This window comes from Phocoena sinus, chromosome 11, assembly GCF_008692025.1.
Source record: "Phocoena sinus isolate mPhoSin1 chromosome 11, mPhoSin1.pri, whole genome shotgun sequence".
Taxonomy (NCBI): Eukaryota; Metazoa; Chordata; class Mammalia; order Artiodactyla; family Phocoenidae; genus Phocoena; species Phocoena sinus.
The window spans coordinates 1,798,513-1,816,564 of NC_045773.1; the positions used below are offsets into that span (position 1 = coordinate 1,798,513).

Here is an 18,052-nt window from a genome sequence, read left to right on the forward strand (position 1 = left end):
ACCTAGTACAGCTGATGACTCAGATAGGGGGAAAAAACTGCCGAAGGAAATGCCCAAGATGATACCATTTATGTAAACCTGAATATCACAAAACAATGTTTTGATACAAGAATGTGCTTTTAACATCGCATTTATGTCAAAGTATAAAAACCTGAATGAAAAGGACACAGGCTCCTGAGAACACTCTATTCTGCCTGGTAAACGACCCCACCAAACTGAGACCTGAAAATGAGTGGGGAAAAGCGAGGAGAAACAAAGGGAATTTTACTTATGCCGCTCATTAAACTTGAAGCAAATACGACAAAAGTCGTCAACAGTCAACATTCTGGTAGTAAGGTATCTGTAAGATCTCACTACAAGCTCGTGCCAAACAGCCCAGAGAAAACTGCAGGCCCCGGGAAAGCGCCCCGCGCCCCTCGCGCCGAGGTCGCTCCCCAAACCCCACCCGCCACTCCGCCGCCGCCACCGCCCCCCGGAAGAAGAATTTGGAGGCCTAGGGTCTGGGGCGGGGATCCCGCCCGCCGGCGTCGCTCGCCCCCATTGGCAGGAACAGCGCCGGGGCCCCGCTCTGATTGGTAAGGTTGCGATCCCTGATTTGCATAGGCCCGGCGGCGGCGTGCGCGCGTGCGTCACCCTGCGCGCAGAGGCGCCACATCCATCCTGCCGCCAGGTCCGCGTTTGGCGGGTTCCGTCTCCCGGACGCCCGGGTGCGGGGGGAAGGGGGCGTGTCCGGCGCGGCCCTCCTGGAGGCTGTCCCCGGATCCCTGGGAAGGCCCCTCCGCTTCGGCGTCCCCACCGTGGGCGGCCCGCTCCTCGCCCCCCCGAGGCGTGGCATCCGGTTAAGCCTGGACGGCTGCGCGCGCATTAGTGCGCAGCTACATTATAGGAGCCTTTGCAGGCCTCCTGTTCACGTGGGCCGAAAGCGGTCCGTGCCTTCACGGACCCAGTCATCTGGGTGGGGAGGCGTACAGTCACAACCACCCAAACATCTAATTACAGAGTGGTGCCTGGGACGAGCCTGCAGAACAAACCGCGGGGGCGCTGACCAGGCTGGGGCGGATGGCCCCCAAACCCGTGTCACCCTCCGTGCCCTGCTCCACCCAGGGGCCGCGAATCTGGGCAGGGCTCGCACCCAGGTCCTGCACTCCCCATGCAGGGGTCTTGGCCTCTGCAACCCCTCGTGTTTGGCAGGCACTCTGGCTGGTTTTAAGCTAAAAGATTCGGGTAACTTCCAAGTGTTAAGAGTGAACAGACTCAAGAGTGCCCCACCAAGTCTTTTTGTTTCCAGAGAGGCAGTTTTGTCCACAAAAACCCCAGTGCCCCACATTGTGACAAAACCATTCCCTAGGACTATGCCAGGAGAAAACAGTGAGATCCCGAGTTCCTCCCACCAGCAGCATTTTCTGAAATGTAAACAGTTTATCAAACACTTTATTCAGAAAAAAATACAATGTTTTAAGAACTTAATTCCAAAGCACTGAAAGACCCCGAAGGCGAAACAGAAAACAGCCTCTGCTAAGCAGTACCAGGTCACGCTGGGAACTGCCAGCAGGGTCAGACTCTTAGGGAAGGTCCCTGGGCTACCAGGAGAGAGCTGTGGGCACAAGGCCCCCCCGCCCCCCACCATGAGTTGATGGTGGTATCTCTCCCTTTTCCCAGGCTGCCCACCCACCCCACTGGGGGTTCCCCGGTCACAGTCAGGGCACCCCTCCCCCAAGAAGCCACAACTGTTAACACCGTGCTACCCCCTCCAAGGAACACCACCCCCCAACCTGTCACCACCATGGGATTCAGTGCAGCACGCCTTGGCCTCGGCCTCTGTACGTCCTGCGCTACTGGGTGTGAGGCCGCTTGGCCACAGGCTCCTCCTCCTTCTCCCGCTTCAGCCATCGCTCCAGGAGGTCAGCGCCTCTCCTCCGGGAGAACGGACTCTTCTTCAAGAACTGGCTGGACCACTGGGGCACATCTGACTCTGCCTTTTGGGGTGCTTTGGTGTCTTCCTTTTTGGGTGACTTTGTGGCCAGCCATTGCAACATCTTCTGGCTGCTGCCACTTGCCTTGAGCTCCTAGGAGAAAGAAGGAAAAGCTCAAACCACCAGCTCAAGCTTGTGGAAACAGGCCAACTCCAAGGGAAGAAAGAGGGGAAGAGGCATTAGGTATTGACCTAGGCTTGGAAAATGTCACCAAGGGCCAGACAGGGCCCCTAATAAGGAGTAGGACGAGAGGAGCGGAGTGCGTTCCAAGGGCTGCAAGGAGTAGGGAGCAGCTCTCAGGGGAGGCTTCCCAGAGGTGTGTGGGACCAGCCAGAGAAGAGAGCTGCTGGGCACTCCAAACACGAGCAGACAATGAAGCAGTGTCAGGGAAAAGTGTGTGCTTCAGCAGGACCAGGCAGTGTGGTGTGGGGAGGAGAGCCGCAGGGCGGGAGTCAGCCGGGGGCCGGAGCGCAGCTCTCTCCCACGGCACCGCCCTCCGCACAGCCCCCCACCAGCCCCGCTCCCTCCGCTTTCTCTACACCTTCGCCAACCCCAGACTGAAGCTTCTGAGTTCACACGATGCCACCTCTCCAGAATGTGAATTCTTTTTTTTTTTTTTTGAATTCTTCTGGAGGAAAGACCATGGCAGAAATGGGGCAGTGTCTAGTGCAAAAAGAATACATACAATGACATTTTTAGAGACGGGTAATGAAAAAAAGTGTCAGGGGTGCAGGAGTTTGACAGAACTGAGAGAAAAAAGATGACACTGACTGAGTATGAAAACTTAATAAACTTAGAAAAGTCGGGAAGGGGGCAGCTGTTTAGCCATCACTGTCCTCCACACTTCTCAGGCACCCTAAGACGCCTACTTTGGAACACTCAGATCCATGTCTTACTTCAGGTCCCTCTATGCCACCTACAACCAGTTGCTACTCCTAAACCTTCACCCCGGGTATCAGCAGGGGCCAGCTTCTGCTCTGGAATTTCCTTCTCACTGAGGCCTCTTGCCTGTTCACCTTCCCTTCAAAATACATCATCTGGATCCCTGCCAACTCTAAGAAGTTAAAGTTTACGGCAGGAATGTTCTCAGATCCCCCTGAAGGAGAACGACAATTGGAATTCCTCCATCTTGTAGCTGGGAAAAGAGGTGCAGAAAACAGACATAAATCACACATCTGGTTGGCGAGAGATACAGTTATGGCCGAGGGCTCCTTTGTCCTTCTCACAATCACCCTCTAGATTAGGAATCCTCAAACTTGGGTTATTATCAGACCCACCAAGGCAGCTTCTTAAAGATACAGAAGCCCAAGCCCAGCCCTGAATACTGAAGCAGTAGGTCCAGACAGAGGCTGGCATTTACATTTTGAAACAGGTCTCCTGAGGACTCCCGGGTCACACAGCCAGCTTTGAGAGTCACTGCTCTGGTCCACCTTGCCGTGCATGAGGAAGGCGAATTTGGGGTGGTTTGTATTCAATCTCTGGTTGTGAAAGGTCATGGCATAAAATTAACAGGTCACACTGACAGAAGACAGAAAGCTCAGAAAGAACTATCGTAGTCATAGGCCCTACCTTTTTGACCAGCGAGTCAACAGGAAGCAGACACTCAGGAGTGTTGTTTCGGGAGTTGTTCACCACGGAGGAGACTGGATGGAAGGTGATGTTCTCTGTGGGGTGAATTAACTTCAGAGCTTCTTGAGCTGAGACCTCCCCAAAGTCCAGCCACTTAGAGACTGCCTCCTCTCCATCTAATATGGCAGGCATCCTAGCCCGCGAGGTGAAGACAGTGGTTGGGAGCCGTGGGTGGGGGGAGAAAGGCCTGGTCAGCTGAAGCGCAAACTGCCCCAAGCAGCAGCTCACCCTCTCTCCACGCCTCACGCGCCAGTTGCTGCCCGGTGTCCCCCCCACCCCCCCACCCACAGGGCACAAAACTCAACACCAGGAGACCCAGCTTAACAGAGTCAGATGGCAAAGACAGTGCCCCGTGCTATGAGTGGATCCACTCCAGTGTACACGCTAGCAAACTGGTAACCGTTACGACACTCCAGCCTAGACTTAAAGGGAAAATAAACCCTGGAAAACTTGTCTATCAACAATACTCTCCAGCCTTACCACCCATGGAAGATTTATCTAAGAAAGAGCTATTTATGTAATTGTGAACAAAAGGAAACTATGGCTCAGAAAAGCAAAGAGCCTGCCTCAGATGACTCCTGGTACCCAGCAGATGTTAGGAAAAGATCCCTTGTTTAGCCCCCAATTTTATGTTCTAGGCCAATGCAAAGAATGTACACACTTCATTGGTGGGTGGTACAGATAGGAGATAAATGCGTTAACATCTATTTTAATAATTATTATTACTTCAACAAGTCAAACATTTTATTTTATTTTAATTTAATTTATTTTTTTGGCCGCACTGCATGGCTTATGGGATTCTTAGTTCCCCGACCAGAGATCGAATCCAGGCCCTCAGCAGTGGAAGCACGGAGTCCTAACCACTGGATCGCCAGGGAATTCCTCCAAACATGTACTTTTGAAAAGTATTTTAAGGGACTTCCCTGGTGGTGCAGTGGTTCGGACTCCGAGCTCCCAGTGCAGGGGGCCCAGGTTCCATCCCTGATCAGGGAACTAGATCTCACACACATGCCACAACTGAGAGTTTGCATGCCACAACTAAGAAGCCCATATGCTGCAACTAAGGAGCCCGCCTGCCACAACTAAGACCTGGGGCAACCAAATAAATTTAAATAAATCAATAAATATTAAAAAGAAAGGGTATTTTAAGATCTTTTAAATTCAGATGCATTTTATGATGAATGGCATCTCTGCACTATCACAGTTTAATTGGCAATAATTGGCAGCACTTTATTTTTCTTAACAATGTATAAAATAGTGGTACAAAATCTTAGATCAGATGAAATAGGAATTTAAGGTGAATTAGCAAAAACTAGAACTATTATATCCCATGAAAGCATCATTTCAGACAGAACGCTTAGGACAACAGGGCTAAAACAGGTAATCCAGTTTGTGCAGCGCTGCATTCTTTTCAGCAAACAATCATAAAATTACTTCTGAGGACACTCAGATCTGGCAAAAACTGTGAAAATGTTACACTAGTCAGTTCTGCTAACGTTTTTTACTTTATTAAATATCTTTTAAAATATTTATTTGGCTGCGTTGTGTCTTAGTTGCCGCACACAGGATCTGTGTTGCCTTGTGCGGGATCCTCGCTGCAGCACGTGAACTCTTAGTTGCGGCATGCATGTGGGACCTAGTTCCCTGACCAGGTATCGAACCCAGGCCCCCTGCATTGGGAGCATAGAGTCTTAGCCACTGGACCACCAGCGAGGTCCCATAATGCTTGTTTCTAAAATGAAAATCTGTTCCAATGTGATTGATCTATTATTTTTTTAGAACATAATGCAAATTTTGCCTTTGCTTATATACGGTTTTGTCTGTGAGAAACACAAAAGTGAACACAGAAAACTGCACCCTGCTGAACTGAGCCTTGTAAGAGTACACAAAACGCACACATCTCAAACACTGACGGCTACCTTGGCTCACTGCATATTATCCTCTGAAGTGCTCTGCTCTTACTTTGCATTTGTAAACTTTTCTCTATATTAAAAAAACTATTTGTTCAACATCTGAAACACGTCTAAGCTTCCTGGCTCAAACACGCTAAGCAATGCATGCAACCAGAAAACTTGTAAGTCTTGACGAGAAGCTTGAAATAATAATAAAGCGCCTTGAAAGCAGGAAGAGAACATGTGACATCTCCTGAGCGACAGACATAAAGGATCCACAACAGTAACAGGGCTGGGAAAAAAGGAACATCCACGGCTGGAACAATTGCAAGAAGTGTTATAAAGTCAATACCAGCCAGGTCTGAAGGAATAGAAGCAATGGCAAGATTTAGTATATGGACTGAAAGCCGAACAGTTAAAAAACTGGAAGCTTTCTCACAAAGAGAATGCCCTCTCTATACACAAAGACCACAAAAACACCACAGAGGTGGCTCCTCTTAGCGCTAGTAATGGCTGTCTTGGTGGCCTCAAACACTGCTGCAATTTCCAGAGCTCTCAGCTGTTGGGAGAAGACATGAGCACAGATGAAGATGCTGCTAAGGAATTTCCACTAGTGATACTGAGGTTAATTGGAGGAGGCCATACATTGCACCAAAATGTTCAGTTTTGATTAAATACGTATCTATTATAAAGGCACGCCTCGAAGGAACAACGTTTCAAAGGCAGAAGAACGTGCCCCAGGATTTAAGACTACACAGCAACACAAGCTGCAACTCTTCCGACGCGCACTTCCACAAGTCAGTTTCAGGTCTTTCTAAGGTAAAATGCCATATTTATTGTAATATCTATGTACTTCTTAACCACTGAATGCATGGAACGATAGTACTGTTTTTACTAGCCTCCTATTTTCTTTTTGTTTGACTGTGTCACTGACGAAATGTTTAAGTGTAGTCCCCTCAGTCCCACGTTCCTGTAAGTCCTGTGGTTCTCATAGTGCAATTCTGCATACTGTGGTGACTGTTAGGAACGCACATCATGTTACAGCCAAACTGACTGTATTTTGTGAAGCAACTGTCTCAGTTTCCTACTCTCTAAATCTGTGCGTACAGAAGCTGCCTATCTAAAAGCAAAGAGGACAAACCCTGCCCTGAATCCTTTTGGACCCAGGCATGAGAAGTGTGACTTGCCGGTGGTGGATGTCATTCAAGCCTTTGCAGGAATCCACTGTGATGATGGTGTAAGAATACAGGCAGTCTCCTCCCTCCGGGGGCTCCCAGCAGTCAAAGAGCCCGGCCATTGTCAGCGGCCTCCAGTTGTCCCAGACTTTCTCCCAGTCCTCAGGGCCATCTGCAGCACCCATGCTCTCTGACTGGAAGCGAAATCCATGGTAGATTAGATACTCAGCAGCCGCCCTCCCCCCTGCAGGTTGGGTACTATTACAGACTTGAAAGCACGGCAATCATTTTAGAAGTAATTCAGCCCATGCCTTTAGCATGGGTCCTCTTGATCCACTGTCGTGGAAGGAAAGAGGCTTGGTGGCAGATACGCACTGAAGCAATAGATTTATGGCTCCTTAATGCTTTCACAACGCAGTTTAACACCTTCAGTGGATATTCCGGCCTTCCATGATCTGGATCATGATTCCGGCTTTCAATTACAATGTTAACTTGAATTAGGCCCAGCTATTTCTAAATGATGATGCTCTCATGCAATTTCATGCCCCTGTATCTCGCAGAAGCAATTTTCCTCTGCCCCAAAGGTCTTTCCTTCCCTTTTTCATCATGCCAACTCCTACTTGCCAATTAAGATTCAGTTCAAGGCCTAGAATACAGAAAGCTGGAATGTGTCACCTCTACCGTAACAAAAAAAAAGGTAGAGGGCTTCCCTGGTGGCGCAGTGGTTGAGAGTCCACCTGCCGACGCAGGGGATATGGGTTCGTGCCCCGGTCCGGGAGGATCCCACGTGCCGCGGAGTGGCTGGGCCCATGAGCCATGGCCACTGAGCCTGCGCTCCGCGACGGGAGAGGCCACAACAGTGAGAGGCCCGCGTACCGCAAAAAAAAAAAAAAAAAAAAAAAGAAAAGGTAGAGAATCTAAATAACTGTAACTTAAACTCATCAGAGAACTGAGGTCACAGGGCAACCAATTAGCCTGAACTTTATGGAAAGACAGGGTCATCCAAGAGAAGATGAGACACCAGTACTGGCTTCCCAGTGGTAACATAAGGAAAACAAGGCCTCCTTCATACAGCAGGTAAGAATTCAGATAAAATTATCAACAAATTGCTCGATGCAGAGTGTGGGCTAGCCTGAGGGCACAGAACCCCTGGGGGCTGCAGACATCAGGGAAGTTTGCCTCAGCTTGCAGACCACCCTCCACAGGTGCCCACGAGAGAGACTGGGGGCAGGAGACTGGAGAAAGCTTCTTTGCCAATGCGTGCTAGACGAGGGGAGCTCTTTTGCCTCAGGGATGGTGAGAAGCCTTACCTGGTCACTTCTCCTCTAAGGAACAAAAAGCTTAAGGGGCCAGGGTAAAAGTGATAAATCCTATCGCTCCTAAGATACAGGTAAAGACCTCCTGAGGCTGGAAAAGGGCAAAAGAAAAAACCCTCTACACCCCTGGAGAAGCAGGATCACTGAGAAAGCCTGAGCCTGAGAGCCGGGGACACAGTTCTGCTTCAGCCTGAGACTGAACCAAGGCCACGGAGAGCTCTCTCCACCTCCCTGTACACCAGCTGACAAGCAACAGCAGTCTACTTCTGGGGGAGGGGCAAGAGCATGGAGAGATCCTCTCGAAGGCACAGGCTCAAAGGGAAGTAACAAGAGCTGCAGGGAGCAGGGCTATTGAGAAAAACCCTCTGGAAAACCAACCCTTACCCTGAACACAAGGTGACAGCAGAGAAATATTTAAAGCCTGTGATGCACAACAAAACCAAACCCAGTTCAGCTCCGGACAAGATCAACTCAACCTCGGACATTAACGGCCCAATAAAAGAATAAACAGGGACTTCCCTGCTGGCGCAGTTTAACAATCCGCCTGCCATTGCAGGCAACATGGGTTCCATCCCTGGTCTGGGAAGATCCCACATACAGCAGACCAACTAAGCCCGTGCACCACAACTACTAAGCCCGCGTGCCACAACTACTGAAGCCCACGCGCCCAGAGCCCGTGCTCCGCAACGAGAAGCCACCGCGATGAGAAGCCCACGCACCGCAAGGAAGAGCAGCCGCCGCTCGCCACAACTAGAGAAAGCCCGCGCGCAGCAACAAAGACTGAATACAGCCAAAAAACAAAAGAAAAAGAAAACATATCCATTTCCAGACATAAATATTATTTATCTCAGTCTCTGTCCTATCTACTATGTCTGGCAATCAATAAAAAAATTATAAGACATACAAAAAGCCAAAAATGAACTGCCAAGATATATACAAATCAACAGGACCAGACTCAAGAGATTACATTTCCCAAATGCTGAACTATCAGACAGGAATTTAAGTGTAATAACTATATATATATATATATTAGCTATATATATTACATATATATATAATAGCTCTTATAGAAAAGGTAGACAACAAGCATGAACAGGCAGATAAGCAATTTCAGTGAAATAAGAAAGAAGAGTGAACTTAAAAACCGGTCAATAATCACTCAAACTGAAACACAAAGAAAAAAGAATGAAATATACAGAAGAGAACATCCAAAAACTATGGGACAATATCAAACTAACATATATATAATTAGAATGTCAGAAAGAGAAGAGAAAATGGGGCAGAAGAAATAGTTGAATAGATAATGGCTGAGAATTTTCAAAAAAACAGGAAAGACATCAACCCAAAAATCCAAGAAGCTCAGAGAACATACCAAACACACAAAGACATAGACACAGATACACACTGCTGCTGATACCTTTTCTGTTTTGATTTGGGGGAAGTAGATGAAGTAGGGCTGCGTCTTGTTTGTTCCCTGACATCGCTGCCACTCATAGAAACCATCTGCTAAAACAACACAGCGCCTTCCCTTTCCCAGAGGCACCTGAGGGAAAACATGAGCAAGATATGGTCTTAGTGACAGAAACATGTTTCACAGACTTAAAAATCTCAGATCTGCCAATGTGTGACCTCAGAGCAGTTAATTCCTCTGTATGTCACATTTCTTATGTATAAAGTCACACTTACACAGAGGCTGAAGAGATTAAATAATGTACGTAGCAGGAAACAGGCACTGTGGTAGCTAGTCTCCAAAGCTGGCCCCACAGAGAACCACGCCTACCAATACTCACATGCTATGTAGTCCCCTCCCTCAGTGATGTCAGGCTGGCTGGCTCTGTATGACCAATAGAACGCAGCAGAAGTGACGCTGTCATGATTTCCAAGGCAAGGTCACAAAGCCCTGCAGCTCCTGCCCTGCTCTCTTGGATGGTGAACTCTGGGTAAGCCAGATGCCATGTGAGGTGCCTGACCACCTCGACACCCCCTAGCAGGCACATGGAAAGGCCTCCAGTTGTTCTACTCATCCCAGCTGAGGTGTCACACAGGTGGGTTAAGAAGCCACCTGGGACATGCAGCTGTCATCTGATTAGAACTACATGAGAACCTCTGGTTGAGTAAAAACTGTCTAGTTGAGCCCAGGCAGCCCATGGTTTATTATGAGAAATAATAAACTGTTGTCTTGGCATGCTCTGTCACACAGTAATAAACAGAACAACACGCTACATTAATAACTGGGAACACACTTTGGAACTATTCCTCAGGTATATAAGGCACTAATAGTTCTGTTAGATAAAATAACGAATATGTGCCTTTTCCCTAGACCAGCTACCTACCTTAAAGGACCGTTTCTCCATCATGGTATCACTACGACAGTTGCTAGTGTTGAACTGCAGCTTGGAAGGATCAGCTTCTTTAAACCAAGACGGGACCAAGCCCCACCGCATGGGAGCAATGACACGCTCAGATGAGTCTGCGCCCTGCCACGAAAAAGGTTAAGATCCAGTGAGGAGATCATAATGAAATTTAGAAAACCTAACTCAGTACATGCATTACATTACTACTAGTCTCAAAATACAAAGAGGATTGTTAGTAGGGAAAGATTCTACTTAAAAACAATTTTAGTGATGTATCATGATGTGAGTAATTTGAGTTCTCTAGCAATCATATTTATCAGGATGTATGACATTCTGCTTGGGTAGGATGGGGGATACAAAGAGGTTTAATTTCTGTAAACTTTTAATTAGTGCCTACTGCAGGACAGACATAGTACTAGGCCCTGCACTTCACATGGCCCCAGCTCTCAAGAAGCACACGTTACAGGCAACCATCATGTAAAAAGGTACATGCTATGATTAAGGGATACATAGGGTAGTACGGGGGCACATGAAAGGTGCTTAACTTCAAAGGGCTTGCACTATAACTTGTGAGGCCGCACAGACATTAAAAATATGAAGTAATAAGATACTATAGGCTAAGGGCCATATAAGTGGTACAAGGAGTGTCAAAAAAGTTCAGTGGAGAGTGCTCTGTGAGAGATGGAATGGAGAAGTATGATCAGCTGCTTGGAAGGGGCAGGAGGGGAAGGAATAGGGTGAGGTGGGTCTTGGATTGGTCCCACAAGAGGTACAGGAATCAGACAGAGAAGAGATGGGAGGAAAGACCAGGTATGAAATTAGGGGCCGTGTCAAGAATGTGCAGGAAGTGGTTTTGTGCGGCCAAGTTATAGCAAGCCTGAGGATGCTATTTTTAGGAAGGCCTGCTTACAGGACTGGCCCTCAGTTAGGATCTGAGAACTTGGACTGTGAGTGCTTCCACCTTCCCCTAACTGATAAGGATGGTACACTATGCCTGCTTTGTGCAAAAAATGAGGTTTATGCCGAGCACCTGCTTTCCTTCTAGGAGTCTAGCATTTTGGTACTTGCTAGGCAGAGAGTGCCTACATGACCAGCCCCCAACAAAAACCTTGGGCCTAAGTTTCTAATGGGTTTCCCTGGGCAGAAACAGTGCACAAAGTTACCACATTTTTCACTGCTAGAGAGGAAACATGCTTGGTGTGTCCCCTCACAGGAAGGAGAGACTATAAGGAAGCTTGTGCATAAATTTCTCCAGATTTCTACGTGTTTCTTTTCCCTTGCTGATTCTACTGTGTGTGCTTTCACTGTAATAAACCTTAGCCACGTCGTATGCCGAGTCCTTCGGACGCATCTCCAAATGCGGGGGTAGTCTTGGGGCCTCACCCTCAACACGTGGCTGTTAAACGCTTTTGGGGTAACTGGCCCCTTGAGAATTTGATGAAATCTACAGGTTAAAATGTGCGCACACATACACACACACACGCACACACTATTCTCACGGTGTACTACACTGAGCTGGAAGACACCAGTGAGCACACAGTGCATTTTAGGTTCTACTAGGGTGGTACAGTAGGTCTGGTGACAGTAGTGAGAATAAAAGACATTCAAAAGATAGAAAGAAAAAAAAAAAAAAAGAAATTGTGGTGTCAAATGGACAAAGAAAACAGGGATGATTAAGGTTTCAAGCCCAGAAGCCTGAAATAATGATGGTGCTACTGGACAAAAGAGAAAAGTCTGAAAAGAGGTTTGATGTGGGGAAATATCACACACTGAATTTCAGATAACAGCGGGAAGTCTGTGGCAGCTTGGAAAAACGGTCCCGAAGTCTTCGACGCTTCTCCTATCAAGAGCTGTGTGGGGGACCTACGTGCCCTTTTCTTGAATCTGGACGGGCCTGTGACCTGCTTCTATCCAACAGAATGTGGCACGAGTGATACTGCATGATTTCTAAGGCTAAGTCAGAAAAGGTTTTTCAGCTTCCTCCTTGTTTGCTGAGACACTGCCTTCGCTGCCCTGAGCTGCCATATAAGAAATCCAGCTACCTTGGTGAAAAAGCCCAGGCTTTGTGGAGAGGCCACATGTAGGGGCTTTGGTCAAAAGCCCCAGTTCAGAGCCAACATCAACTGCCAGATAAGACAGTGAACATGCCTCTAGATCAGATGTTGGTAAACTTTTCTCTAAAAGGCTAAATATTAAGTACTGTAGGCTTTACAGTCTTTGTTATAAACGCTATTATAGGGACAGAGCAGCCACAGACAACAGATAAATGGATGTTGCTCTGTCCCATAAAGTTTCATTTACAAAAATGATCAGAGGGCCCTAGTTTTCTGCCTCCTGCTCTAGATGATTCTAGCCCCAATACCTTCTCAGCTGAGGCCCCAGACTCCAGGGAAGAGACAAACCATACCTGCAATGCCCTGTCCTAATTCCTCACTGGTGAACATAATATAAAGGTTGTTCTGAGTTAGTTCTAGAATAAAATCCACAGACAGAGGTTTACTATGTCCAACAAGCATGTGGAATTAAAGCTTAGGAGAGAAGCAGCATGGTATAGAGAATGGGTCAGCAAACTTTATCTGTAATGGACCAGACAGTAAATATTTTTGGCTTTCTGAGTCCACACAGTCTCTGCTGCAACTCAACTCTGCCACCGTTGGTAGTGTGAAAGCAGCCAAAGAACAAGTGAGCATGGCTGTATTCTAATAAAACTTTATTTATAAAAACAGGCAGTGAGCCAAATTTGGTCTGAGGACCATGGTTTGCCAACCTCTGGTATAAAGGAAAGAACATGGCCTTTGTAAGAAGACCCTGGTTCAAAAGTCCCTTCTCCGCTACTTATGAGGTTAGATGTGTGGCATGGAATAGGCACACTAATTGTAGTTTAATACTTTTTGAGGTTATGATGAAAAAGAAACAGCAAAATCTTCTATACAAAGGTGACTGGTAAAGCCATTAGGATAAAGTTTCTTAGAGAGCAAATCACTCACAGGATCAAACCTGGGGGTACAAAAACAAAAAGGAGAAATGAGGAAAAAGTACAGTCCAACAAAAAGTTCCTAGAGAGATAAAAGCAGAATGAAAAAAGCTGAAAGGATGGAATTCCAAGAGGGGAATCGTCAGGAGTAGTGTCTTAGAAGGGCTTCCCTTTTTTATCCTCTTAAATTTATTTGGCTGCACCGGGTCTTAGTTGCAGCACGTGGGATCTTTAGTTGCGGCATGCGGGATCTAGTTCCCTGACCAGGGATCGAACCCAGGACCCTTGCACTGGAATCGCGGAGTCTTAACCACTGGGTCACCAAGAAAGTCCCGGGCTTCCCTTCTGTTTAAAGCTAATTCCTCCACTGTGCTCTTCACAGGATCCTGTCCCACTTCTTTCAAAATCTTGCCTGTATTAGTTAATCCCCTTGCCATACACACACACACACACACACACACACACACACACACACACACAACACAGAACCATTCTTGTTATACATGGCAGGTAGGTTGTACAAAGTTGCCATGACACTGAAGTAGGGAACACTGAACTGCAGCTCTTAGGGGAAACACCATTTGGTTGCCAGGAACCTATAGTGAGAACATCTTCATCAACTGATCAATATACAACCTTGTCTTCTGTGTGTTTTTGTTTAACATATTTATTATTATATGTTAAACTTTATTTAACATATATTGTTGGTTCATTAACGTTGAATTCATGACCAGCAGCCACAGTAACTCAAGCCTGAACGAAGCATCTCTAACACATGTATTTTCTCTGTAAGGCATATTACGCCCTTCTTGCATTTACGAATTCTAGCCTGCACTTTACCACTATGCTTGGGGACAATTTTAAACACTAAGATCACCAACAAAAGGCATAGAAATGCAAAAAACATGGCAATAAACAGATCTCAAAAAAGACACTTGTTTATAGTATAAAAAGTGAAACAAGAAAGTAGAACTTCATCTTACTTGATCTCAGTTAGGAATACGTATTTGGGTAACTTGAATATTTCACCACTCTGTATGTCCACGAATGGCTACAAAAGCATCATGAGTATTATTTTAGGGGTGACAAAGTAGGCAAGTAGGCAAATTTACCAACAGAATCTACGAAGAATGAGGGTCAATTGTATGTATATATACATATATACATATATGTGTTTGTTTCCTTCTCCTTAAAGACAGAAGCAGCCTTTAAAACCAATAAATGAGCTCGCAGGATAACTAAGGAAAAGGTGGCCCTGGAAGAAATGGTAGGGTAGAGAATGAAGGAAGAGAAAGAATGTGTGAAAACACAGAACTTTTGTAAATCCTCTTTCCCTTCCGGAATCAAATGTGTCAAATGTGCCTTCCAAGCAGAAGGGCCCCCTGTACAAACCATAAATGAAAATAAGAGATAACATTATCTCACAGCCAACTAAACAATCTCGCATCAGAAACTTACAAGACAAAGCTCTAAATCTGACGTTCTGGACATGGGGCAATTCTGACACTGCCCGCCCCCACCATCTTCACTTCACCAAGCCCGGGGGTGAGGGCTGGCCCACTGGCATCCAGTGGGTATATCGAATGTGTATCTGGCAATGTCAGGAGGCGTTTTTGGTTATGATGACCTAGGGAAAACTGGCATCTACTGCGTAGAGGCCAGTGACGCAGCTAAACATTCTACAACTCACAGGTCAGCTTCCCACAACAATTATCCCACTTAAAATGTCAATAGTGCCGAGGCTGAGAAATCATGCTCGTAAAAATTCCACTGATCACCTTTAACCTGAGTGTGTTCAATGGACAATTGTAAACCAAACCCAAATACAGGGCTGCCCCATACTGGGAGCAACGAATAGAAAGCGGCTTCTAAGCCAAAATACTGCAAATATTGCTCAATATTAGTCATCGTTTCCTCTACTCTCTTGGACTTGTAACCTGAACAGCTGGTAGCACTGGGGGTCGATAAATGAAAGAGGAAGTAATGTGCAAGTCAGTGGCTTCCAATGCAAATGTTACAATCTATACACATGCGCTGACATTGATGATACGGATTAGTGATCTGAAATAGTTCTATTTTCGCTTCACAATTTACTATTTGCATTTTCAGATAAATGAAACCTCAAATATTTATCAAAGTTAGGAAACCCCTAGCAATCTTTATAAAATTTATTAGAGATGTGGAGTCAAAACATTCCATCAGCAAACTGACACCACTGACAGAAGAGGAGGGCTATGCTGTGCTTAGGGGCTCCACCTTCCCCGTTCCTAGTTCCAGGAAGTATCCACTGGAGTGGGAACAGTGGACTGGACCTCGGTACCAGCTCTTCCCTCACTGACTGGGTAACCCAGGACCACTCACAATCTTTCTACACTTCTGTCTTTACATCTGTTAAAGTTTTCTTCCAGCTAACATTCATTCTATAATTTTAATGACGTGTACAAAGAGAACCGAGGCTAAAAATAAGAAACCTCAAACAGTTAATCCTTCTTTCTCTTCAAATTATTCCTCCTCTGAAACATTTTATTTTTCCTTTTCCAGTCAAGGGTTCCCCATGATATTGTTTTTACTTTGATTTGCCTCTCCTTAAAAAAAGTTCTTTTAGTTTCAACAAGTATGCATCCACTAAAAATGGCCTCAAGAATAAACTATTTCATGTAAATGGCTTCATTCAACCAAAAGATCAAAGGCGTCTGGTTTTTTTTTTTTTCAAAATAATCTGATCCCCATAACGGAAAAATGAATCTTTTTTGACTACCACATTATCACAACAGTTCTGAAGAGTATTTAGCAAGGCAGTATAATCAATTGTATCAAGTGACTTAAGCATTATGGATCAGATAGAATAAAAATCCAGGATGGAAACAATCAGGATTTTAAAAAACATATCAAGGATATTTAACATATTTAAGACATGGAAAAACTACTGATTTCTGGAATGAAGCTTTTTTTTTTTTGCGGTACGTGGGCCTCTCACTGTTGTGGCCTCTCCCGTTTGCGGAGCACAGGCTCCGGACGCGCAGGCTCAGCGGCCATGGCTCACGGGCCTAGCGGCTCCGCGGCACGTGGGATCCTCCCGGACCGGGGCACGAACCCGTGTCCCCTGCATCGGCAGGCGGACTCTCAACCACTGCGCCACCAGGGAAGTCCTGGAATGAAGCATTTTTATTACACTGCAGGTATGCATGCATACGGGCACATCCTCCCTCCCTTTCAGGAGATAAAGCCAAGAACCAAAACATGATTATAAGTTATCGGCCACTCCAACACTACCGAAGTAGGTTCCGCAAAGATAAAGAATGCAATTAAACTTCAGAACACCAAACCAAATACCTCTGTTCCTAGCTTTAGTAAAAGACAAACATAAAAAGACTGAAAACGCAATCAGAAAGAATAGAAACTTAAACGTTCAAGAAACGTCAGAGGTGTTTTTAGACTCGCTAGTCTTAATCCTGCCCTAAGCCCAGAGATTCTGACTTCGCTTATGGACTCATAAGGGGCCTGGAAATCCTTTTTTTTTTTTTTTTTTAAAGATATTGAAAAGTCCCTGATGATCAGTGAGGTGTGAAAGACGCTACCTTAAAGTGTTTTCAAATGCATATGAACCGGGCAGGCACCAGGGTGGGCGCGCCTCTTGCAGAGCAGCACTCAGCTGGGGCCCCAGGAACAGTGACCCGTCCCGGAGGCCTCAGCACAGGCGCAGCGGCGGGCGCAGGGCAGGTCAGCGCTCACCTTCTCCACGTGCAGCCGGGACAGGAGCACCGGGCTGCTGGACTGCGGGCTCTTGTTGTACGACGGGCAGTACCGGTCCGGGTCCCTCCACTCTGGGAGCCGCCGCTGGCCCTGCCGGTCCCGGTAGGCGCAGGCCCGGGTGAGGACCTCCTTGGACAGGTGGCAGGACGTCCGCCCGCACATCCTCGGCGCTGCGAACACCGCGGTCCTGGACGCGAGGACGGGGTTCGAGCGCCTCACACGCGGGTCTCGGGCCTCCGCCCCCAGGGTCTCCCTCCGCGCTCCGCCCCGCCCCACCCTACCCCCCACCCCAGGCCCGCGCGCCGGGCTCACAGGGCCACCTCCCGCCCCGCGGCCCGGCCGGGCGAGGAAAGGAAGCTTCTCAGCCGGGGGGCTCCCCCCTGCCTAGCCGGCCCCGGCCTCCCCAGCTCCACCCGGCTCCCTCCGGGACCGCTGACCCTGAGGCCGCGCCCCACCCCCACCCCCACCCTCGCCGCCCTTCCGGTCTCACTTCCCCCTCAGGCCCGCCGCCCTCCCATCCCGCCTCGGCTCCGCTCACCCCGGCTCAGGCCCCGTCCTTCCCGCTTCGCCTCCCCCTCAGGCCCGCCTGCCCGCCCGCCTTCCCCACCTCACCTCCACCTCAGACCCAACGGCCGCGTCGCTCTCCGCGCGACCGCGCTCCCCGCACGACCGCGCTCCCCGCACCAGGCCCCGCCCCCAGCAGACCGGCCCCGCCCCCCAGCGGCCGGCGGTTCCGCCTAGCGCTGGGGCGTCTTCCCCTCCCGCATCTTGCGGAGAGTTGGGACTGCGGAACCTGACTCTCCTGAAGGAGCCCGAGCAGGAGCCCCTGATTGTCTCGGGGACTCGTCCTCCGTGTGGGCCGTTCCCCTGCGGGGTTAACTCCCTCCCAGGGCGAACCTCGGGAATGGGCCGGGAAGGGTCCCGAGGGTGCAGGCTGGCAGAGACCCTAGATGCGACCCGGAGGCCTACAGCCCCTTCTCCGCACA

The 18,052-nt window shown here is 47.9% G+C and overlaps 1 protein-coding gene across 2 annotated transcripts; it reads right to left on the reverse strand.

Annotated features, from left to right (window-relative positions):
* Positions 1 to 1,411: 1,411 nt before the first annotated feature.
* HMCES (5-hydroxymethylcytosine binding, ES cell specific) lies at positions 1,412 to 17,752 on the reverse strand. Of its 2 annotated transcripts, none has more exons than XM_032649191.1 (7): positions 17,679 to 17,752; positions 17,046 to 17,253; positions 10,319 to 10,462; positions 9,403 to 9,528; positions 6,682 to 6,863; positions 3,543 to 3,735; positions 1,412 to 2,066 (listed from the first exon to the last, which is right to left on the reverse strand). In XM_032649191.1, exons 2-7 carry the CDS (start codon positions 17,226 to 17,228, stop codon positions 1,833 to 1,835), a joined length of 1,062 nt encoding a protein of 353 aa, XP_032505082.1. In that variant the 5' UTR covers positions 17,229 to 17,253; positions 17,679 to 17,752; the 3' UTR covers positions 1,412 to 1,832. The 2 variants fall into 2 exon arrangements, with proteins under 2 accessions (XP_032505082.1, XP_032505083.1); XM_032649192.1 differs by lacking the exon at positions 17,679 to 17,752 and adding an exon at positions 3,334 to 3,451 and having other exon boundaries at positions 17,046 to 17,363.
* Positions 17,753 to 18,052: the final 300 nt, after the last annotated feature.